This window comes from Maylandia zebra, linkage group LG11 (assembly GCF_041146795.1).
Source record: "Maylandia zebra isolate NMK-2024a linkage group LG11, Mzebra_GT3a, whole genome shotgun sequence".
Taxonomy (NCBI): Eukaryota; Metazoa; Chordata; class Actinopteri; order Cichliformes; family Cichlidae; genus Maylandia; species Maylandia zebra.
This window is the reverse complement of record NC_135177.1, coordinates 1,664,595-1,688,213: the sequence shown is the minus strand read 5'-3', so window position 1 is coordinate 1,688,213 and position 23,619 is coordinate 1,664,595. Positions and strand designations below refer to the sequence as shown.

The 23,619-nt window shown below is 44.5% G+C and overlaps 2 protein-coding genes across 6 annotated transcripts in view; both read left to right on the top strand.

Moving 5' to 3' along the window:
• adcy3a (adenylate cyclase 3a) overlaps positions 1-5,937 on the top strand; it is a 67,276-nt gene extending 61,339 nt beyond the window's left edge. For all 5 annotated transcript variants that reach the window (XM_076889667.1, XM_004569111.3, XM_004569108.3 and 2 more), the window contains exon 21: positions 1,019-5,937. In XM_076889667.1, coding sequence (XP_076745782.1) covers positions 1,019-1,198 — 180 coding nt within the window. In that variant the 3' untranslated portion in view covers positions 1,199-5,937. The remainder of the gene's footprint in view (positions 1-1,018) is intronic.
• Positions 5,938-6,405: 468 nt separating this feature from the next.
• wdr26a (WD repeat domain 26a) lies at positions 6,406-23,155 on the top strand. Its single transcript, XM_014412176.3, has 14 exons — positions 6,406-7,054; positions 7,978-8,077; positions 8,210-8,266; positions 9,593-9,729; positions 10,012-10,109; positions 11,824-11,980; positions 12,324-12,462; positions 12,577-12,717; positions 14,764-14,883; positions 17,357-17,502; positions 19,279-19,357; positions 19,453-19,582; positions 19,772-19,966; positions 20,884-23,155. The coding sequence occupies exons 1-14, from the start codon at positions 6,756-6,758 to the stop codon at positions 20,904-20,906; spliced, it is 1,821 nt and encodes a 606-aa protein (XP_014267662.3). The 5' UTR covers positions 6,406-6,755; the 3' UTR covers positions 20,907-23,155.
• The last annotated feature ends 464 nt before the right edge of the window (positions 23,156-23,619 follow it).

The following is a 23,619-nucleotide window of genomic DNA, read 5'->3' as shown; positions in this document are numbered from 1 at the left end:
TTGGTTTGACAGTGCCTACTGACTTTCCTCTCCAGTGATGTAAGTGCAAATAGCCTTGGTTGGGGCAGTATTCCCAAAGTTATGGGGTGGCTGTTGCTCAGGAGGTAGAGCGGGTCATCTACTAATCGGAAGGTTGGTAGTTCAATCCCTGGCTGCTCCAGTCTGCATTCCATATACCCTTGGACAAGATAGTAACCCGAAGTTTCTCTACGATGCATCCATCGGAGTCTGAATGTGTGAATGTTAGATAGAAAGCACTTATGTAAAAAACCATTTACAAGTTTGGTAAGTAGTCGGTCTGCATGGGATCCACAGTGGAGTTACCTCTCTGCTACTCCGTTGACAGTAGTTAGCATCCCCACAGGACAGACCCGCTTCAAAAGCTTGAGAGTCCCCTGCCTTTATGGGTGGTGTGCACAGGACGGCACTGAGTTCGCTTGTACTCCTGTCCGAGAGCCCTCAGCACACTGATACATGCAGTTGGGTCACAAATGTATCGTTTAGCACACTTGATAACTTCAGGTGAGCTAATAAGATCTTGTAATCCTCGGACAAATGCTTATGAGGACCAAGAACATCACTCAGTCCTTCCTGTAGCAGGGCTAAGCTGCTCTCCTTCCCAGAGCTGAAACCAGTAAGATACGTCTAACATGCTGGGTTAGAAACTCTAATGACCAGCTGCTGGTGGCACACGTGACTGAGACTGGTGGCACAGGCTTAATGAATCATGATAAGGTCTACTGGGCAAAGGAGGGGGGTGGTCTGGTTGAAGTGTTCCAGGTAGCCCACATACCTGTGCTGGCTGCAATAACTCTGGGTACAAGAGCTGGAGCAGGTCTGGATGCAGGTGTAAGAAGATAGTCCGGATGTGGTGACGCAACTCTGGCGACAGATGCCGATGCATCCATATCTGTGACCAAACATAACCAGTGGAGCTTTTGAATGTGCAGCTTTGAATTGTGTCCCCAACTGTACAAAGCAATGAGACATACTTTTGTACTCTGTGTGTTTCCCTCAGGTAGTGGAGGACTGCTACAACATCCTGAAGGAGTATGGCTTCCGCTTCGTGAGGAGAGGGCCCATCTTTGTGAAGGGGAAAGGAGAGCTGCTCACTTATTTTCTGAAGGGAAGAGACAAACAAGGCTCATTTATCAACGGCTCCTCTGTCACTCTGCCACATCAGGTGGTGGATAGTTGAGGACTTATCTGTCTGTCACACACTCATGCACTCATCGGTCATAGGCTGTGTGAAGAGTCGTGCAGGGGAAAGAAGTGAATTGATTTAAAGTCCTGGGAAACCTGAAACTATAACTGAACCGAAGCCTAATTCATTTACAAACTTCATAAACATGAACTGGTGTATTCTCTGTCTGTACAGAAAGATGTACAGATGCCAGAAGAGTCTGTATTTGATTTTGAAGATGATTTCAGTTTAGCAGTATATATTTAAATCAAGATGTTCGAATAAATTGAGAAGATTAGAAGCTGAGGGCACCAAACAGATAGGAGATTAAAGGGAAACCTGATTCTTTGACTGTGACACTGAGGGGACTGATCGATGATGCTGTCAAGGTTTGAAGTTCTTACTTCTTAAATAAGGAGTTACATGGAAATTCATAATATTGGGTTAAACAGGTTAAACAGAACTCTTGCTTTGGACGGATACTGCAGAACAAATTATTCATCATTTGGAAGTTTTTTTCTTTTTGTCCTCGTGTCACCCTTCCTGAAACCATAGGCACAGAAACATTTACCAAAAGGAGACTTTAGTGTAATGAAACACCCAGTAACACACCACACGGGTCAAATCTGTGCAGATTTGTTTTATAAACCACTCCGTTTGATGACAAATGCACTTGTAGCTTAAAATGAATCCAGGTACTGAATATACAGATAGTAAAGTATTACAGTGTTACCTCAGACACACAGCTAATACTACTGACGTGATTTCTCTGCATCCTTAGATTTGACAGCAAGAGCTCAAACTGGCCCATTAACTTCCTGGGTGGCTGTAGCTCAGGAGGTAGAGCAGGTCCTCTACTAATCACGAGGTTCACCGTTTGCTCCCTGCCTGCTGTAATCTTCATTGGGCAAGATACTAACCCCAAATTGCTCTCCAGTGCATCCATTGGCATGTGAACATTAAATAAAAAGCACATAAGCATAAAAAACGTGCTGGAGCACGAGGTATAAAACGAGTCCCTTTACCATCCTGCACAGCTTTCACTCCTGGATCAGGCCATGAAGCTCTCCCTGCTGCTACCTTCTGTTGAATCATAGTTTCTTTGTTTCCTCATTTAGAAACATCAGGACCTGTCTCTGCTTCAGCACTTAAACCGATGCATTTAAGAAGCACTCCCCTTTAGCAAACCATGGTATGTGTAAATGTTCGACATGTGCAAAGGAAGTGTTGCTTTTGTTACAGCAGAGATTGTTAGCTTTGGCTGGTACAGTCCAAGCAAACTTTTAAACATTTCTCTCTCTGTCTCTCACACTAATCTCTCCTCTGGAGCAATAAAAATGTATTTTAGGCATAAACTTTAATTTTACTGCAGGAGGTGAGTGAGTAAGATAGATCATTAACTCAATTCAATTTTATTTACACAGCGCCAAATCACAACAACAGTCACCTCAAGGTGCTTTATACTGTACAGTAGACCCTACAATAATACATACAGAGAAAAACCCAACAATCATATGACCCCCTATGAGCAGCACTTTGGTGACAGTGGGAAGGAAAAACTCCCTTTTAACAGGAAGAAACCTCCAGCAGAACCAGGCTCAGGGAGGGGCGGGGCCTGCTGCGATTGGTTGGGGTGAGAGAAGGAGGACAGGATAAAGACATGCTGTGGAAGAGAGACAGAGGTTAATAACAGATATGATGCAGTGCAGAGAGGTCTGTTAACACAAGAACTTGTATATAAGGAGCAGGCTTTTGAATTCAGTTCTGGATTTAACAGGAAGTCCATGAAGGAGAAATCTGCTCTCCTTCTCAGCACAGACGAGACACACAGTGGCCACAGCCTGATCATCCGACTGCATTCGATTAGACTTGATCTGTGACTGTTACTGGGTCGGACGTGGTAGCGCAGTAGTGACATGAGGCAGATGCTGTGTGACTGATGGAAAAGAGTGCATGCTTGAAGGAAGCGCTTGACTTAAGCAAAACATTTTAAATAAATGATCCTAATTGTAAAGACAGGCGGGAGACAACAACATGTGGACTGGTTGGGAATAAACCAGACACTGAGACTGTGGATCATCAGAGTAGCATAGGCTCAGTGTCTTTTTGCCCAACAGCAGATTGACCAAATCTTTGGCTTCTGTAACCAGATTAGTTCTTTGAATTCAGCATTTCAGTATGAGAAACACACTGATGGGCTACATCTCTTTCATAAATGTATCTGATTTTTTTCAAAACAATGGAGATTTCTCTCTTGTGCGCTCACAATCCTCTTTAGTAACTAAGCACCATGTCCTCATCACATGGACACACGGTGGGTTTGCACAGCGTGTATGTTGGAGTTCATCCTCAGTTACTAAAAGCCTGACAGCCTTCACCGGTCCTGCCTCTGAGGAGGATTCAACCAGTGAGGGACAACGGTGTGATCATACAGACTCGTTTGCTGCTCGTCTGCTGTGGTGGAAGAAGCGTGTGCAGCATCGAATGTATGTTTTTTCCTCGATTCTGAAATGGGACACATCTCCCAGCTCTCCTTAGCCGCACCGCTCCACTGGCTTCTGTGTCTTGAAGCTGTGTCAGATGGATAGCAGAGGTGTTTTTGAAGTGGGCGGACAAGCTGTGGATAAGTGCACACGACAGCTGGGACATGTTAAAATGGCAGAATTCATTTTTGCAGTAGAAGCGAGCTTCTCCTGTTTGTTTCCCTCCACTGTCAACGTCTGTCTTCAGTTTGTTTTGGTAGTTCTGCTGATACGATTTCTTGGTCTCACTGGTTCCAAAAAACCTGTTGACATGAAAACTGGCCCCTAACCCTAACAGCTCCATTTTCAGACTTGTCATGCGTTTGTGTCAGTGCACCAGTCCTGCTCTCTTCTTGTGAAGATACCTCCACTTGGGGCAGCCACTGGCTCCCAAACCAGAGCGGCCATCCCAGTACAAGCTGGAGGTCATATCTTGATGAAACCAACAGAACTGCATCATCTGGGAAAAGCAGAGACGAGACAAACCCCCCCCCCCAGCCTCACCCCGAGGTTTGCCTACCCAACAGACTCTTCTCTTCAGCACCTTTGCACCCCTCACTGTCGCTGGCCACGTCCCTACTGATGATGCACAACGAGACAGCAAGTCCCAATGTGTAGCACTTTCCCCGCCCTGCCCCACGACTCCAAACAGCATAGTTATTCTGAACAGCTGTTTGGGGTGTAACTACTAATAGCCAGAACCTGTTTCCCCGTCTGATGGAGCACTGAGGAAAACTCTGATCTACAGGCTTCATGCTTCTCTCACCCCAACCGGTCGCAGCAGATGGCCCCGCCCCTCCCTGAGCCTGGTTCTGCCGGAGGTTTCTTCCTGTTAAAAGGGAGTTTTTCCTTCCCACTGTTGCCAAAGTGCTTGCTCATAGGGGGTCATATGATTGTTGGGTTTTTCTCTGTATCTATGAAGCGCCTTGAGGCGACTTATGTTGTGATTTGGCGCTATATAAATAAAATTGAATTGAATTGAATTGGGGACACAAGTAAACCTCACCTGTCCATTTCTTCTTCATGAAACTGGTCCCACAACCTGAGCTGTACACGTATCTCTCACCCTCACACGCTCTGGGTCCTTCCCAGCAAACAGATGACATTCAGCATCACCTGAAGCCAGTTTAAGCAGCCAGTGATTGGATCACCATGATCTCTGTCCCCAGTGAACCAACAGACGTATCCAGGAGAGAAAATGGGACAAGCAGTGAGATCTGCCCTTCCTGTACTTGTGCCCATAGTTATGTGTGCTGTCATTAGCTTTATTATTATAGCTTCAGTTTAGGTTCAGTCTCCTGATGAGATGTTTTAGCTTGTCCAGAGAAACATGATTGCACTGTAGCTCAGTGAATGCAAATCTTAGTTAAGCTGGTATTGTACTGCAACTGAGTGAAGTAAGAGGCCGGGTGAGAAGCAACATCAGCTGACCAAGTCTCATAGTCACTGAATCAGCTGCTCCCTGAATTCACCTGCACAGCAGGACAGGTGACACGAGTTCTTTGACATTTCAGAGCCAGTTTTGGACGGTGTTTTAGGAAGTAGGAAGCAACAACTCTGTATGAGTGCGACGTACACGATGGCCTTGACATAACAGCAGCAGTCACTGCTCTTTCCTCTGTTTATTGTTACTGTCTGTAAAAAGGGAGGAAAGTGCAATAGTCTGTTCTTCTGCACACCAGATGCTCTTCATTCCTTCCCCTTTAATTCACATTTTCATAATGTGATCTTTTTTCTTTGTAAAAACGAAGAGGACAAGATGTATTCTTGTATATAGAGTTTACACAGTGTTTACTGGTTAAATGTATTTATTGGAAATGACAGGGATGCTTTTTTCCTCCACACATGTGAAAGTGCCAATGATGAAACGATGGCTTTAGGTTTGAATGCCGTAACATGGACTAAGGCTGTTTTCTGAATTTTATTTTTAAGAATCTCAGGATTGGGAACAAACTAGCACTTTCAACAATGTATGAGCTCAGACATGAATCCATGTTTTAGGTGCAACTGTGTGGGTTTTTTCTAAGCTGAACACAAACACACTCCGGCTGTTGGTGTTAGAAGTAAAGAACAAGTCGCCTCCTGTGGTTCTTGTTACTGCGCTGATTTTGATCCTTTTTCACGCCTTCCCAATCTTTTGTTTTGGTTTGTTAAATCCTTTCTTATTTAATGTGCCCTCTCTCCTTTGAGTTGTTGGTTATCACTTACTGATTAAAGAATTATACTGATAAATCTCAGTGTCGTGATTACTGCACAGCCCATTGAGACAACTGATTTGTGATTTACTCAAAATCCGGAAAGCGACTGCGTTCAGACGGTGATGATCAGCTAATTAATGAGAAAACATTCAGGTTAAAAAACTAGGAGCATGCTTGAACCATGCATACAGATGTGCACAGACCACAACTTTCCACAGAGATTAAACTCCATGTTATGATACTGCACAGCTGCGAGTGTGAATGTGGAAGTTTGTCATAGATTTAAAAAAGACTAATTAAATGATGCACAACTGTGTCTGACTTTATGTGCAATGTGTTCTCTTCAGTGATCCACGCGTGTCAGTAGAGCCTAAATGATCACGTCACCCTTAAAACGAATGCTGGGAGATGTGAAGGTCGCGCCCAGGCGGGGAAACAGCGACGCCTAACGGTGACGCACAGCAAACAAGAAGGACGTGAAGGAATTTCCGCTGACGTCACCGCGTATGGCCATATCAGGGCTGCAGCTGTCCGAGAGCAACAATAACAAGCGCTACTCCGCAGCCTGAGCGCAGCTTTAACGGCGCTGACAGCACCGAATACCGTCGAAATGCTCAAAATGCAGCTTTCGAATTAACTCTGCCGTTTGTTTCTTTGTCCTCCGAGCTGAACTCCGGCTGTCGTTCACGCTGACGCCGCCGAACACAGACTCGGGCGCAGGGGGAGCTTTGCAATTTGCGGCTGCATCTGGGTCAGTGGGCCCGACGTTAACCGCACCAGAGGTTTGCTTATCCCCGTGGACCTGTCAGCTGTTCGTACACGCACCATATCGCCGTTATAAACCGTGGCAACATGGAGGCTAACGGTGGAGGACAGGACCGGGATTCCGAGCTCTCCTGTCGAAACGGTACTCAGAATGGCGAGTCGTCCTCCACCGTGGCCGCTCACTCCAACGGACTTATCTCGGTAACCAACAATGGCAACGCTGTCAGCAACAACAACGGAGTGGCAGCCCAGCCCGCCTCCAACAACAACAACAGCAGCAGCGCGGCGGATGGCGGGTCGGGTGTCAAGAAGAAGAAGCGCCTGTCTCAGTCCGAGGAGGATGTCATCAGGCTCATAGGACAACATCTGAACGATTTAGGTCTCAAGTAAGTGAGCCAGCTCAGGTAGCTAGTGTTGTTATCAGCATAGCCAGCCGCGGTGATGGCAGGTCACCGTGAAGATGCTGAGGATGCATCCTTCCTCACGCGTTTATCTGCAGGTGCAGAGCGATAGAGGAGTAGGCCCGCTCAGGGCAAAGTGTCACATACACGCTAATAAACTGTATCCGACCCACGGTATCCGGACCTGTGTATCACCATACGCTGCAAATCTTATAAGATAAGATAACCTTTATTAGTCCCACACGTGGGAAATTTGTTTTGTCACAGCAGGAAGTGGACAGTGCAAAAGTTATGAGGCAAAAATTAGAATACAATAAGAATAAATACAGTACACAACTGTACAGAATAGAATAAAATAAAATACTATATACAGTAGAATAAAATAAAATAAATATACAATAAGATAAAAATAGAATACAAATTCTATATACAACTGAGTAAAAATACAACGATGACAGAAAGGATTATTGCACTTAGTATTATTGCACATGTATGGATGTGTGTGCTTGATCAGTTGATTGATTATATGAGGTGTTTTAAGCAAATCTCCAACCATGAGCTGTCAGAACGTGATCGCACAACTCAAGGCAATTTAAATCTGAAAATCCTGCACAGATGTCATGCGTGGGGACTTTCCTGGGTTAGAGTGGGTCTTTGATAGCTGGCTACACGTTGTGTTTACGTGTAGTAACAGTAAGGACTCTGTGATAAGTGACACACATCTCTGCATTTTAATGCTTGTTACGTTTTTATATGAAGGATGGACCTTAATCTTATTATAGTCCAGCTTTTTATTTCACCCATGACACAACTTTGCAGTCAGTGTGTTGATAATTCTCACAGGTGAGTGCTGATGCTTCGCCATGCTCCGTAGTCATAACGTGGATGTTTCTTTTCGCTGTTCATAGCCAGACGGTGGACCTCCTGATGCAGGAGTCTGGCTGCAGACTGGAACACCCCTCTGCCACCAAGTTTCGCAATCACGTCATTGAAGGAGAGTGGGACAAGGTGCAACCAAGTTCTCCGAACTGCATATTAAATCTTTAGGAGGCTGTTACAGTAGTCACCGTAGTAGTAAAGGTTTGAGTGTGAGCTCTTTGCTGGTCTGTTAATGAGTTTGTATTTCTCCTTTTCATACAGGCTGAGAGTGACCTGAATGAGCTGAAGGCACTGATGCATTCTCCTAGTGCTATAGTGGTGAGTGGACCAAACCTCAGACAACATCAGTTCACCATGAAGTCTGCAGTCTGAACACTGAGCCAGAATCAGACTTAGAATAAAGCCTCTTTCCTCGAGCTCAGACTGTACATTGATGGCATATCGTACAGGTACACTTATAAACAGAACTGCAACCATCACACCTTCTATGCTGTTCTAAAGTAAACATGGCTGCCTGCAAGTTTGGCTAGCTAGGTTTGCTTACAGACAGACGAATGGTGCACCGCTAATCTTACCCAAAGCACTTCAGCAATGATCATTGGTTTGTTTGGGGTTTGTTTACTGCATCCACTGAGATTACACAGAGCAGTTTGAGATGAAATGATGAAAGACAGTTTACTGCACTTTTATTTTAGAAGTTCTTCCAAAGGAGTGCTAACTAACCGCTACGTGCAAACTAAACCAAATGAAAAACAAGTGTGACCTTTAACCTTTTAATTTAATAAACAAGAGAAACTAGAAAAACCAATGACCCCTGCTTCAGTGCTGTTTACAAATGGACAAGACCATTAACATTACTGTACACCAAACTCGTAAAGGCACAGATCACAGCAAACCTGACACACTGCTTCACAATATGGCCACTGTAGTGACAGTTAGCCAGCACCCTAATGTCCGAGACCAGGAGCCTCAGACATTAGCCTGGTCGGCTGGACGTCTTTGGAGAAGCTGCACATTTTTGACTCTAAACTGTGTTTGCATGTTTTTCAGAGCTCCCACATGTCCACTCATTCTACACCACAGTGATTGAATAACAGATGAACAGCTAAATTACACTATCAGCACTATAAATATCTGTTTGTTTTTACACCATGACTGTAAACAATACCAAAAGAAAAATCTATAAATAAACAGATAAATAAAACATGTCTGTGAATGAACACAAAGCTAGTTTTCTGATCACAGGGCAGTGGTGCAGGTGAGGTTTTACACATTTATTTCTCACAGAGTCGTGCTGACAGATCAGTTACTACATTTCTTTATCGTGTAGCTGAGATCCTTGAAATCGCACTTCTGTTCTTTGTAATCGGATTAAATGTGTAGTTAAACTACTTTAAACAGAACAGTGACGTTCACTCGTCCAGCCCAGATCAAAGTGACTGTATCACACTGACATGCTGGACGCAGCATGAACAGCCATTGTTAGTCTGGTTGGTAACTGCATTTTCATCTTGATGTTTAAAGTTCCTTTAAAAGAGCCAGACGTGAGACGTGAAGCTCAGTAGCAACAGATTCGTGTTGTTACATGTCGGCTGATCCGTGGTGATCATTTAAATCCTTGTTTTTGTTTTTGCTCCCCGACAGCGGATGAAGTTCCTACTCCTGCAGCAGAAATATCTGGAATATCTGGAGGACGGGAAGGTGCTGGAGGCCCTGCAGGTCCTCAGAGCCGAACTCACCCCTCTCAAATATAACACGGAGCGCATCCACATCCTGAGCGGGTCAGTTCACAGCACACGAAGAAGCTGAGTGTGGTTCTGAGATGATGATGGAGAAATATAGCGTGCTGGGTATTTGCGTCACAATGATGGATGACAGATGTGTAGTTTGTTAAAAGCACGATGCCTTGAAAACATTTCGAGATACTGGCAGCTGTAAAGATGCTGAGATGCATGAACAATTCAAACAGGAATTAGCCTTACAATAAAACGTCCATCTACGTATGTGCTCCCTGTAAAAGCTGACGTGGGTGTTTCTGATAGTAGCTGGCTTTGTGTTTGTAGGTACCTGATGTGCAGTCATGCAGAGGACCTGCGAGCCAAAGCTGAGTGGGAGGGCAAAGGCACAGCATCGCGCACCAAACTGCTGGACAAACTCCAAAGTGAGTGCAGTGACTCACACGGTCACATGTCAGTGTGTACACTGGCTGACAAGCAAAGGAGTAACTCCTATACGCAGTACCCACTCTGAAATTCTCTTACTGGTTCCCAGTTGACATTAGCATCTATTTCCTGACCAGTTATTATTCGTCCCTGGAAGGAGCCTTTTTTTCCAAATAGCAACATATTCTGGATATAAAATTTCAAATGAGTAATAACGATCTTTGTATGCAGGTGTGATCACAAGTGCTTTGAAAATCACCAAAAAACCCACCTGACATAAATTTGGCTGATCTTACATTAAAGATGCACAACAACCGTCGCCTCAAGGTGCTTTATATTGTAAGGTAGACCCTACAGTCACATGACCCTATGAGCAGCACTTTGGTGACAGTGGGAAGGAAACTCTGCACGAACGCTGCACTGAGGTCTAGCAGGACAAGCACAGAGATGAGTCCACTGTCAGAGGCCATAAGAAGATCATTTGTAACCTTCACTAAAGCTGTTTCTGTGCTGTGATGAGCTCTGAAACCTGACTGAAACTCTTCAAATAAGCCTCTGCAGATGATCTGTTAGCTGTTTGACAACTACTCTTTCAAGGATGTTTGATATAAAGGAAGGTTGGAGATTGGCCTATAATTAGCTAAGACTGCTGGGTCTAGAGATGCTTTTTGAGTAAAGGTTTAACTACAGCCAGCTTGAAGGCCTGTGGTACATAGCCGATCATTAGAGATAGGTTGATCATATTTAAGATCAAAGAATTAATTAATGGCAGGACTTCTTTGAGCAGTTTTGTAGGAATGGGGTCTAAAAGACACGTTGATGGTTTGGAGGAAGTAATTATTATAATAATAATAATGGATTGGATTTATATAGCGCTTTTCAAGGCACCCAAAGCGCTTTACAATGCCACTATTCATTCACTCTCACATTCACACACTGGTGAAGTTATTGAAGTTAACTCAGAAAGATCAATTGGAGAAAAAGAGTCTAACTTAACATCAATGGTACTAAGAGTAGCTGTAGATAATATTACATCTGTGGGATGATTACTGGTCATTTTTTCTCTAATGATAAAAACTTTATTTGTGAAGAAGTTCATGAAGTCATTACTAGTTAAGGTTAAAGGGATGGTTGGCTCAACAGAGCTCTGACTGTTTGTCAGCCTGGCTACAGAGCTGAAGAGAAACCTGGGGTTGTTCTTATTTTCTTCAATCAGTGATGAATAGTAAGACGTTCTGGCTTTGCGGAGGGCTTTCTTATAAAGCAGCAAACTATTTCTCCAGGCTAAATAATGATCCTCTAAATTTGTGACACGCCATTTCCTCTCCAGCTTACGAGTCATCTGCTTTAGACTACGTGTTTGAGAATTATACCACGGAGTCAGGTACTTCTGATTAGAGACCTTAGTTTTCACAGGAGCTACAGTATCCAGAGTCGTACGTAGTGAGGAGGTGAAATTATTAACAAGATGATCGACCTCTGTTGGAGCAGCGTTCAGATAGCTGCTCTGCTCTATGTTGGTACAGGGCACTGAAGATGATCTATGCTCTAAATTAATTCTGTGTGTGTGTGTGTGTGTGTGTGTGTGTGTGTGTGTGTGTGTGTGTGTGTGTGTGTGTGTGTGTGTGTGTGTGTGTGTGTGTGTGTGTGTGTGTGTGTGTGTGTGTGTGTGTGTGTGTGTGTGTGTGTGTGTGTGTGTGTGTGTGTGTACAGCTTACCTGCCTCCGTCAGTGATGCTGCCTCCCCGTCGTCTGCAGACTCTCTTGAAGCAGGCTGTGGAGCTCCAGAGGGAGCGCTGCCTCTACCACAACACCAAACTGGACAGTGGTCTGGACTCTGTGTCTCTGCTGCTGGACCACTCCTGCAGCCGGTCAGTAAACACACACGCTGTTAAATACTGAGCTCCACATCAACTGATTGTGCTTCTTTCTGCTGCCCTGCAGGAGGAAACATTTAGTTTAGTGAACAGTCGGTAATCTAGACGATAAGAATGTCATCTGCATGTTTCCTTTATGCACAAGTCTGAGGCATGTTGGGCAAACCTGTGTGTCTGCTCATGTTTCTGATTAGTGTGTGCGTGTGTGTGTGTGTGTGTGTGTTGTTGTGTGCGCGTGTGTGCGCGTGTGTGTGTGCGTGTGTGTGCGTGTGTGTGCGTGTGTGTGCGTGTGTGTGCGTGTGTGTGCGCGTGTGTGTGTGTGTGTGTGTGTGTAAAGGAAACAGTTCCCCTGCTACACACAGCAGATTCTCACAGAACACTGCAATGAAGTCTGGTTCTGCAAGTTCTCCAACGATGGCACAAAACTGGCAACTGGCTCCAAAGACACCACAGTCATTGTGTGGCAAGTCGACATGGTAACCAGTCATTTGCTTATCAAGAGTTACACTTCAGAATAGCAACAATCAGTCAGTGAGTTATTACAACGGCTGTAGTAACTGGAACATGGATGTTTGTGTGTTGGGTCACAGGACATCCAGCAGCTGAAGTTGATGAAGACTCTTGAAGGTCATGCTTATGGTGTTTCCTACCTGGCATGGAGCCCTGATGATGCTTATCTGATAGCCTGCGGCCCTGACGACTGCTCCGAGCTGTGGCTGTGGAATGTGCAGGTACGGAAAGGAAGTACTGTCCATATAGCAAGGAGATGAGCATGTCCAGGAGGATGGCGAGGGCCTTTCTTTGGTCGGTCTGTTTTCACCGTGTGGGTTTACTCTGCGATTCCTCCAGCGTTCCAAACATGCTCAGCAGTGGTAGGCTCCATTCTCCCCCTGATCCTAAGGTGGATAAGTGGCCAAGGGGGAGCATGAATGGCTCAAAGCATTAACCAGCTGGGTCTCTGTGGTAGAGTGGCCAGATGGAAACCACTCCCCTGTAAATCTGGAGTTTGCTAAAAGTCACCTGAAGGACTCTCAGACCACGAGAAACAAAATTCTTTGGTCTGATGAAACACAGACTGAACTCTTTGAGCTGAATGAGTCACGTCTGAGGGAAACCAAGTGTTGCTCACCCGGCCAATCCCCCTGCAGTGAAGCATGGCAGTAGCACTGTCACGCTGTGGGGACACTTTCTGTGAGACTCGACTGGTCAGGGGAGAGGCAAAGATCAGTGCACCGGTGTGCAGAGACGTCCTTGATAATAAGCTCTGGACCTCGGACCGAGACAGTGACCCTAAGACGCCAGACTGAACATCTCTGGAGAGAGATCTGAAAATGGCCGTGCACTGACGCTCGCCATTAACCTGATGAAGTTTGAGGTTCTGCAAAGAAGACAGGCTGAGACTACCAAACATAGGTGTGCCAAGCTTATAGCATCATGTTCAATAAGACTGTATTAGCTGGGAAACAAAATATTGAGCAAAAGCTCTAAAATACACCTTACCTTTATTATTTGTAAAGAAATCATACTGCGTTCATGTGTTCCCCATCTTCTCCTGGACAAGGGTTAATGAAAGTTTGTCCAGGACACTGTGAGTGCCAACGTCTTTATGGCTTAGTACAGCGGTCTCCAACCTTTGTTGCGCCACCGACCGGTTTATGCCCGACAATATTTTCACGGACCGGCCGTTAAGGTGTCGCGGATAAATACAACAAAATAAAACCAGTACTGGTACCGAAAAAAAGAAGATTTATTCATAACACACGTGAAAAGACCCAGGAACACCGAGTAAACGATAAAACGATAACAAAATAACGCTGGAAACCGATAAAAACCCTGAAAACCAGACATTTCACAGCTGAGCCTCAGCTCTCGCGCCCCGGTACCAAACGACTCACGGACCGGTCCGAGGCCCCCCATCATTGTGACTCGAGTACAAATCTCATACTTGGAAATATTTGTACATCTGACAATTCAGGTGAGCGCTGAATAGCGACGTTCCAACTGTGTTCAGCGTGTGCACAGTCTGTGTTCATGTAGCAGCAGTACGATGAGTGCAGCTGATCAGATCAAAGCTTGCATGCAGCAGTGTGGACACGAAGATGAAGATTGGGTTTGAGCATCGTCATCGCATCATGACATAATTGATGAAGCAACCTGCTGAATAATGAGTCCAGCTTTTCGATAGTTTGACCTCCCATAAAAGTGCTGCGCAGCAACCAGTGCAGGGAACATGAGCTCGGCTCTTTAAATCTGTTAATGATGTTGTATCTGAAGCTGAAGAAACCCTGAGTCCTTCTGGTTTTTATGTTCAGAGATCACGCTCTCGCTGTAAAACGGTTTCCTCGTGCAGTCCATCTGAGCGCAGCTGTTGCCAGTTTACCGAGCTACCTGGAATATTTCTGCTCTAAAGGGTTAAAGATGATGAGAGTCTCAACATCAATAAATTGCCTGCACTTGTGAACAGTGCTCCAAGCTGACTGTGCACAGTAGATTTGTTAGAGTCGCTGCCTACAAGAAACCTGGCTGACATGAGAGATGCGTTTATGCACCGACGAGCTGGAGAGCGAGTGAGAGTTGGCTGGGTTGTTAACTGATTATCAGTGCGTCCTGAAACGAGTCCTGCTCCACACCAGCTGCTTTGTTCGTGTGAAACTGGACCTGCAGACGTTCCTTTTCAATGTGACCTTTTCATAGACCAATCAGAGAAAACTGATCTCTGTGTGTTTAGTATGTTTGGTGTCTGATCTGTTCTGTGTGCTCTGGGCTCTACTGTACAGACGGGGGAGTTGCGAACAAAGATGAGTCAGTCCCACGAGGATAGCCTAACCAGCGTGGCCTGGAACCCAGATGGCAAACGCTTTGTCACCGGCGGCCAGAGGGGCCAGTTCTACCAGTGTGTGAGTATCCTCGCTGCATGGGCACTGTGTCCACAGGCTCCAACACAGCCTTACAGGCAGGAAACATTGTCTCCATGTCGTAGGAGAACAGCCAGACTGATTCAAACATGTGGAAAAACCAAGACAGGAAGCTTCTCTGAATGCACATCACACGGAGCCTTACTTTCCTTAGAAGGGACGCTGCAGTTTAACATGGTGGAAAACATGAAGCTGATGCAACGCTTATAGCTGTTGCTAATTTTCAACCACTGTCCCTTGTTGGGCTACAATCACACATCAGACGTTTTAGAATAAAACATACATTTTCATCCAAAATACATCATAAATACAACTACAAGTAATAGATGATAACTTTAAAAAGACAACAAACAAAAAACAAACAAACAACAACAACATTAATTAAAAGGAAGACAGCTCTGATTTCCCTTTAACCAAACTTTGACCTTTAACCTCCTAGGACCTGCGTCCACGTATGTGGACATCACATGTTGGGTTATTTAGACCAAAATACTCAATTGTGCTCTACAAGGGCCTGATATCCACTTACGAGGACATTATGCTGCTACTGTCCTATTGAAAGTTTAAACAAATATCCTCATTTGTGGCTCTGATTTTTCTTAGAAACAAAAATAAGGTAAAAAAAATCTGTTAATTCTTTGTTTTTACATTCATCAGGTCCCAATCAGCCCGAATATCAAAGAGAAATTAAAAATGCTGCCGTGGAAGAGTTCAGGTCTCAGGAGGTTAAAGTAAAGAGACTGATGTCAGTTGGAAGTCTGTTCCAACACAAGCTTATTAACACAATTCAATTTCAGTCCAATTCAACTTTATTTACACAGCGCCAAATCACAACAAGTCGCCTCAAGGCGCTTTATATTGTAAGGTCGACCCCACAATAATACATACAGAGAAAAACCCAACAATCATATGAGCCCCTATGAGCAGCACTTTGGCGACAGTGGGAAGGAAAAACTCCCTTTTAACAGGAAGAAACCTCCAGCAGAACCAGGCTCAGGGAGGGGCGGGGCCATCTGCTGTGATTGGTTGGGGTGAGAGAAGGAAGACAGGATAAAGACATGCTGTGGAAGAGAGACAGAGGTTAATAACAGATATGATTCAATGCAGAGAGGTCTGTTAACACATAGTGAGTGAGAAAGGTGACTGGAAAGGAAAAACTCAATGCATCATGGGAATCCCCCGGCAGCCTACGTCTATTGCAGCAACACACGTACAGCTACAGAGGGCGGAGCCTTACAAACACTAGACATAATGTAAACTATGAATTCTTGGAAAATCTGGTGTTTTAATGGTGTGGCCAGTTTTTATATAAATGATGTATGTTACAAACCACACATGTTTTTTGCAGTGAGACATCACTGACATCATTGTCCTGATACGCACAGATCATATGTAGTGAGCTGAGAACAAGACTTCACAAGACATCATTAGAATAAAGTGTAACTTAAAAATATGCCGACGAGTCAGAGCATGTCTGTTTAGTTTGTATACGTCTGCTGCGTTCATGAAAACATCCGTCTCGTTATCGTTGTCACTGTGAGAGCTCAGACTCTCCTCTTATTGAAGGTTTCAAGAACAACAACAAAAACAAACTGCATGTCAAACAGGAAAGCTTTAAATTTATTGAATTCATGTAGTAGCCTGAACCATTTTTTATAGTCATCTAATGTCCTAATGTTTAAAACAGCCTCGTACAGCTGGAGAGCACTTTAAGAAGGACAGTATGTGACAGTCTGGCCTCTTGTACAAACATAGACCTGATGACTCAAGACTTTTGCACAAACTAAGAGTTTAAAGAAATCTAGAGAATAAATCGAATCCTGAAGTCTGAACTGTCTGTTATTCAGCACCGTCCTGCGACCACGTCTCACATCATCATCAGTGGTTGTCATGTTGTTGTGATTTACTGTCCTCACAGTTTCTCAGCGTGATGACAGAATCGTTTCAGTGTAAAGAAACTGCACCTGTCTGTCTGCAGTTATAGTTTTCTCCACATTGCTGCCTACTCTTTCTCATTATGACCTTACAGCATGATTAACATAAACACGCATCAATTTCCAGTGTCTGCCACTTTATTAGGCACAGCTGTTTCTCTCCTCCTTCCCCGACAGCGAGCTACAGTCCACAGGTAGCATCCATCCCACTGCAAACCCTCCAGGAGCTGCACATTCTAGTTTTTATTATTATTGAAAAGGGACCACAAATTAAAAACATCCAACGAATCTGGGTGAGCGCTTGTGTCTCAGCTCATTGCTAAATATTTAGTGCAAAACCTCAGAAATATTTTTTAGCATTTTGCTGAATCTGTGATGCTCAAAATTAATTCAGTGTTAAAGTGAAAAGAAGGTTGCACCTGGTCCCACATAAAACTGTCCGGTGAGTGTTTCTGGACTGATAACAATCATTTCCAGGCTGACGTCCTCCTGCTTTTGCTTTGTTTCTGGTGAACTCCCAGGACTTGGATGGAAACCTCCTGGACTCCTGGGAGGGAGTTCGGGTGCAGTGCCTGTGGTGTCTCAGTGACGGCCGCACAGTCCTCGCATCTGACACCCACCAACGCATCCGAGGATACAATTTTGAGGACCTGACAGACAGAAACATGTACGTCATCAGAGTAACTGAAGTACTAATTAGTCATTACTTTAATAGTAAATGTATCTGTTCTGTCTTTCTGGAGACGTCTCTGCAACTGTTTTAAGGATCTGAGAAACTACTGAACACTTCAGTCCCAAAACACTGGTTGTAGAGATGTTTGCTGTCTACAGTCTGGAATACATCGATCTATTGGATCAGTTCACAAACGAGCAAGAGCAGAATGTCCTGTATGAGATGAGATTTAACAGCCACAGATATTCACTGCAAGTGTCTTAATGAATGTCAATAACGTCTCGTGATGAACTCAGCCAACAAAGGTCATGTTTGGCCTTATATCTGTGCGTCCATCAGTAGGTGTGTCAGCTGATACGTTTCTTACCAGTACCAGGTCCTACTACTTTAAGTATTAGACAATGTTAACCTTAAATAATCTTAATAAATAAGAAGAAATACTGAGTCCATCTTAGGAATCCCCAGCAGCCTACGTCTATTGCAGCATAACTAAGGGAGGATTCAGGGTCACCTGGTCCAGCCCTAACTATATGCTTTAGCAAAAAGGAAAGTTTGAAGCCTAATCTTGAAAGTAGAGATAGTGTCTGTCTCCTGAATCCAAACTGGAAGCTGGTTCCACAGAAGAGGGGCCTGAAAACTGAAGGCTCTGCCTCCCATTCTACTTTTAAATACTCTAGGAACAACAAGTAGGCCTGCAGAGCGAGAGCGAAGTGCTCTAATAGGGTGATATGGTACTACAAGGTCATTAAGATAAGATGGGGCCTGATTATTTAAGACCTTGTATGTGAGGAGCAGGATTTTGAATCCTGGATTTAACAGGAAGCCAAAACAGGAGAAATCTGCTCTCTCTTTCTAGTCCCTGTCAGGACTCTTGCTGCAGCATTTTGGATCAGCTGAAGGCTTTTCAGGGAGTTTTTAGGACATCCTGATAATAATGAATTACAGTCGTCCAGCCTGGAAGTAATAAATGCATGAACTAGTTTTTCAGCGTCACTCTGAGACAGGATATTTCTAACTTTAGAGATGTTGCACAAATGGAAGAACGCAGTCTTACATATTTGTTTAATATGTGCGTTGAAGGACATGTCCTGGTCAAAAATGACTCCAAGGTTCCTCACAGTGTTACTGGAGGCCAAGGTAATGCCATCCAGAGTAAGAATCTGGTTAGATACCATATTTCTAAGCTTTTCAGGGCCGAGTACAATAACCTCAGTTTGATCTGAATTAAGAAGCAGAAAGTTAGCGGCCATCCAGGTCTTTATGTCTTTAAGACATTCCTGCAGTTTAACTCATTGGTGTGTGTTATCTGGCTTCATGGACAGATAGAGCTGGGTGTCATCTGCATAGCAGTGTAAATGTATGCTATGTCTTCTAATGATGCTGCCTAAGGGAAGCATGTATAATGTAAACAGAATTGGTCCTAGCACTGAACCCTGTGGAACTCCATAATTAACCTCAGTGTGTGAAGAGGACTCTCCATTTACATGCACAAACTGGACATTTCCAACCACTGTAGTGTAGCACCTTTAAATCATTATCTCTGTAATAAAATTTGTGGTCATCAGTATTGAACATGTTCACCTAACATGTGAAAGTTGGACTTATTAACTTCTGGTTGAAGACTGGATGGTGTCACAAATTAGCATCAGGATGGGCCGTAAAAACGCTGCCACATGCTGAGCCGTCTCCTGTGGTGATCAGTGAATTAGGGAGGAGCAGTCAGAAGCCTCATTTCTAAAATAAACATGTTTGTGTATGTTGTCCTTCCAGAGTGCAGGAGGACCATCCCATTATGTCTTTCACTGTTTCCAAAAATGGAAGGTTAGCTCTGCTCAATGTTGCTACTCAGGTGAGCTCCTGATTACTTCCTGACATTTTGTTTCTTTCATCAGCTGCTTCACATCAGCTTTGTCTTGATTGTTGAAATGTGCCTCTTATTTGCAGGGAGTGCACCTTTGGGACCTGCAGGACCGGGTGCTGGTGAGGAAGTACCAAGGTGTCACCCAGGGTTTTTACACCATCCATTCCTGCTTCGGGGGGCACAATGAAGACTTCATTGCCAGTGGTAGTGAAGGTAAGACCAAAGCATGTTTAGTTCTAAGGAAGAAGAAAGCAAAAAGTGTCCTCCACAAATGTTGCTCTGTAAAGAGACATTCATACAAATATTGAACCCAAACGTTGTTCTTGATGCTAAAAGAAGGTTTTGTGCTGGTCATTAGTGTGATCCAACAAACTGCTGACGAGCTCGTCTCTCTCTTGTCAGACCACAAAGTTTACATCTGGCACCGGCGCAGTGAGCTGCCCATCGCAGAGCTGACCGGTCACACACGCACAGTCAACTGTGTGAGCTGGAACCCCGTGGTGCCCGGTCTGCTGGCCAGCGCCTCAGACGATGGAACCATCCGAATCTGGGGACCTGCGCCCTTCCTGGATGTCCAGGATGCAGAGGGACTGAATGGTATGAAAGTGAAACGATTTTGAAAGGCTAAAGGTAAAGTTCAGTCTCCACCAGAAAAGAAAGAAATTAAATTCTGGTAAAATAAAGTTGATAAACTGTCCTTCTGTGGAAAATCAGTGATTGGCCCACAGCTGAAAGTCAGATCAGATCTGTTCCAATCAAAGGCCAAGTTTGAGCATCAGTGTTGTACTTTTATTCATTTGTATTCTTTAATGTCTGTGGTCAGGTACATTTGTCACATTTGAGATTAAAGCAAAAAAAAAAAAATCAAAATATTTAAATAAGAATTTTGAACAAAGATTTCTTTCTCCTCTCTCAAGGAGAACATGGGGCTTACAGGAACTGCATCTTGGTGTGGAAACTCTGGCTTTATTTATCATTAGTGAGGCAGTGAGCTGTGCTCCACACAGCAGCTCAGAGTCAGCAGATGTAGATGATGCAGGCGGTTCTGGAGTGAGCCGATCTGGGTGAGGGCACTCGCCCAGGTGTCTTCCTGCTCGCGCTGATACCTGAGTGACCTTGCAGGTCGGACCTTATCAGTCATACCTGTTACCAGCTGCCCTCTCGATCGTGGCTCTTGCTAATCTGGGTTGGTTTAAAGGCCTGTGCGATGGTACTCAGAAAGGCCAGAGCCTATTAGACTAATATGGGTTAATACTCAGAACATAATGTAATATAATTACATTAATATGTGTTTCTAGTCTTCTTGCCTAATGAAAGCACTTGTACAGGACTTTAATCTGTACCAGTTTAGCCCTTTATCTAGCTCACATACATGACCAGTAACTAACATTCTCAGGCGCTGTGAGGAGCTGTTGGTCAAGTGTTTGCTTGGTCAAAGTGACGCCCAGCAGCCTGTAATCACTGACGACGATGATGATGATGATGATGAGTAACGTGTGTTTCTTATCCTGCAGAGTGTTGCAGCATGGACAGCTGATGATCTGCCGCTAACACCCTGAAAGCATTGAGACTCTGTAGACACTTGAATGCATAAAGTGGGGACGTTTTTTAATTGGACAGCTGCATCTTGAAGGCGTGGCCTGTAGTGGGGCGCGCCTGGACGTCACAACACGAGCTGTCGAACTCGAGGCCGGGCTCCAGGACATCTGACCCACCTTCTCCTCCAATGTGGACCCGTTCCCTAGAACCACACAGGACCACCAGCCTCCTGCTTTATTATAAAGTCCATTATTTATTCCTGAGTAGTTCACTGAGTAGTGCTAGGCGCCCGGTGGAGGCTTCGTCTCTGAGCTTCTCACATGAAGAAACTCTGACCCGTCGCTGAACCTTTTCTGAGACTCTAGCTGGAGCGATGGTTGGTGGAAGTGAGACCCACTCGAAGAGAATCTTTTAACTGCTATAGTCTGTTTTTGGTTTTGTTCCTTACTTTTAAATGTGGAGTTTCATGGCTTGGCTCCGTTGTGCTTTCCTGCTTAAACCCAGAGACAGAATCGTGTCCCAGGAGCATGCTGCATAGGAATCTGCATAACTCGTGTTTTACACTCGCAGTGTTCAAGTGTGTCAAGTGCTTTGCTGTTTGTGAGGGCGTACAGCAGCTGATGTGTACAGCTGTGTCATCATACGTGGATTATGGGATGTTGTTTCCTCTGTTCAAGTGTGGAGTTTCCTTTAATTCATGTTTTCACTCTTTGCTCTTTGATTGTGTTTCAGCCTGTTTCCTTCCTCTGTACAAACAACAGTCATGTTGTGTGTCTGTGTGTGTCTGCTATCTGTTTCATCGTTTGTCATCTTTATCGATGCTGTTGGTTCTGAGTGGAGGTGTAGCATAGAGACAGTCTGATTTCTGACAGATGTGTTTACATGAGGCTGTCAGTGAACCTCTCCGTGAACAGTGTGTCAATAATAATAACACAATCGTCTAACAAACCCAGGCTGACTAAACTAAAACTGCTGGCACGTCGTTTTTGAACACACTGATTGCCGTGACCACCCGCAGGCTCGTTTCCTTGAACTGTTAGTGAGATCTGGGTTGTGCATCTCAGTTTGTTTTGGTCCATTGAGAGAATGTTTGTAGTAGAAAACAACTTTCCTGACTTCCTTCATTTACGAGTGGCTGTAGGTCAGGAGGTAGAGCCAGCTCGATGGTTCGAACCCTGGCTCCCCCAGTCTGCAAGCCAAACATCCTTGGGCGGGATACTAAACCCAGACTTCTCTCCTCTGATGCATTTAGATAGAAAGCACTTGAAGTATGGTGAATGTGTATAAAGCACTATATAAGAGTCAGTCCATTTATCATGGTGGACTGATGACTCAGAGGGTTTTTGAAGTTTGTAGCTGTGCACATCTACGTAAAGGCTCCTGTGACAATGACGTCGGTTTGATTCGAAGCAGCTCGAGGGTCACCTCCTCCCTCCAGTGTTTGTGGGATTACTCAGTGCGACCAGTAAAGACAGACACATAAAAACAGAACATCTCTTTGTTATTAATTCAGTTCATCATCTACTCTGGAATCTCACGCGAAGCCGCTGCATCTCTGCAGCTTAAAGGAATCTTTATTACTCCAAAAAGATTTGGGATCCACGTCATTTTGTAAATTACATTTTCTTAAGATAAAAAAGAAAACATTATCCTTAATGTTCGACACATCAGTAGGAAGCGAACAAAATGACAGAGCGTGTGACTTAATCTGAGTTTCCAAATGTTTCCTGTCTTGGGTCAAAGAGCCGTCTTCCTCCATGTGTGGTACACAGTTGTGTTATTCTGATATTTGTGTTTCGGGGTTTCGGTGCTTCTGGCTGAAATGAACAAACAACTGAAATTTGAATAATGCAGATCAGTTTTTATCCAAACAGCTTTTATACTCTCTGTAAGTCTATTCAGATTCTTTCCAGTTGTGAGCAACAGCTGGAAGACGGTGGGAACCCTGTTGTCTGTATCCATCAGCAGCTTCGCTCCTCCATCGCACACACAGACACACACAGTGCACAACAGCATCTCTCCCACAGCCCACACGTGGTGTTTGAGTTTCTGCTTCTGTGATCATTTCAGGCTTCTCTTCTTCAGTCAAGAAGCCAAAGTAGTAACTGTGTTTGCTTGCAGGCAGTTTTTGCCTGGAATTCAGTTTTAATGTGTTATTGCAAAAAGTGATTGTACTATTCAGTCTAGTTCTAGAATTATGTGTCCAGATTTTAAATAAAGCATTCGGGGTTTTAAAAAAAGGTTTTACGTGCAGCCTCCTTTGCATCGTTGTTCACAGAGTTTGTAATTAGGAAACGAGCGAGCGATGAAGTTTCAAGTGTTATTGTCATTTACCTGTAAAGGTGCAGAATGTCAGCTGTTCCTGATGGTTTGTGGGTAGAAACTGTCTCTGTGTCTGGATGCTCCTGAACCGCCACAGCAGGAGTGTGAAGAGGCTGTGCCTGGGATCAAACAGCCTCGTGCAGCGCTGTCTGCAGAGAACAGTCCCGGTGATGCGCTGTGCTGATCTCACCACCCTCTGCAGAGCTTTGCAGCGTTACAGCCGCCGTACCAGCCAGTCAGAATACTTGCAATGGTGCATCTGTAGAAGTTGGTAAGTATTCTGGGGTTCATGCCGAATCTTCTCAGGCGCCGCAGAAAGAAGAGCTGCTGTCTTGTTGCTTTTGTGATCACACCAACATGGTGTGACCAGCTCAGGTCAGGAAAAGAAA

Excerpts from the sequence above, each read along its gene's own strand:
- wdr26a (XM_014412176.3), top strand. The coding sequence starts at position 6,756 with ATGGAGGCTAACGGTGGAGGACAGGACCGGGATTCCGAGCTCTCCTGT. Across the intron at positions 11,981-12,323 it reads CTGGACCACTCCTGCAGCCG|GAAACAGTTCCCCTGCTACA; the intron begins GTCAGTAAACAC and ends GTGTGTGTAAAG. Across the intron at positions 19,967-20,883 it reads GGATGCAGAGGGACTGAATG|AGTGTTGCAGCATGGACAGC; the intron begins GTATGAAAGTGA and ends CTTATCCTGCAG.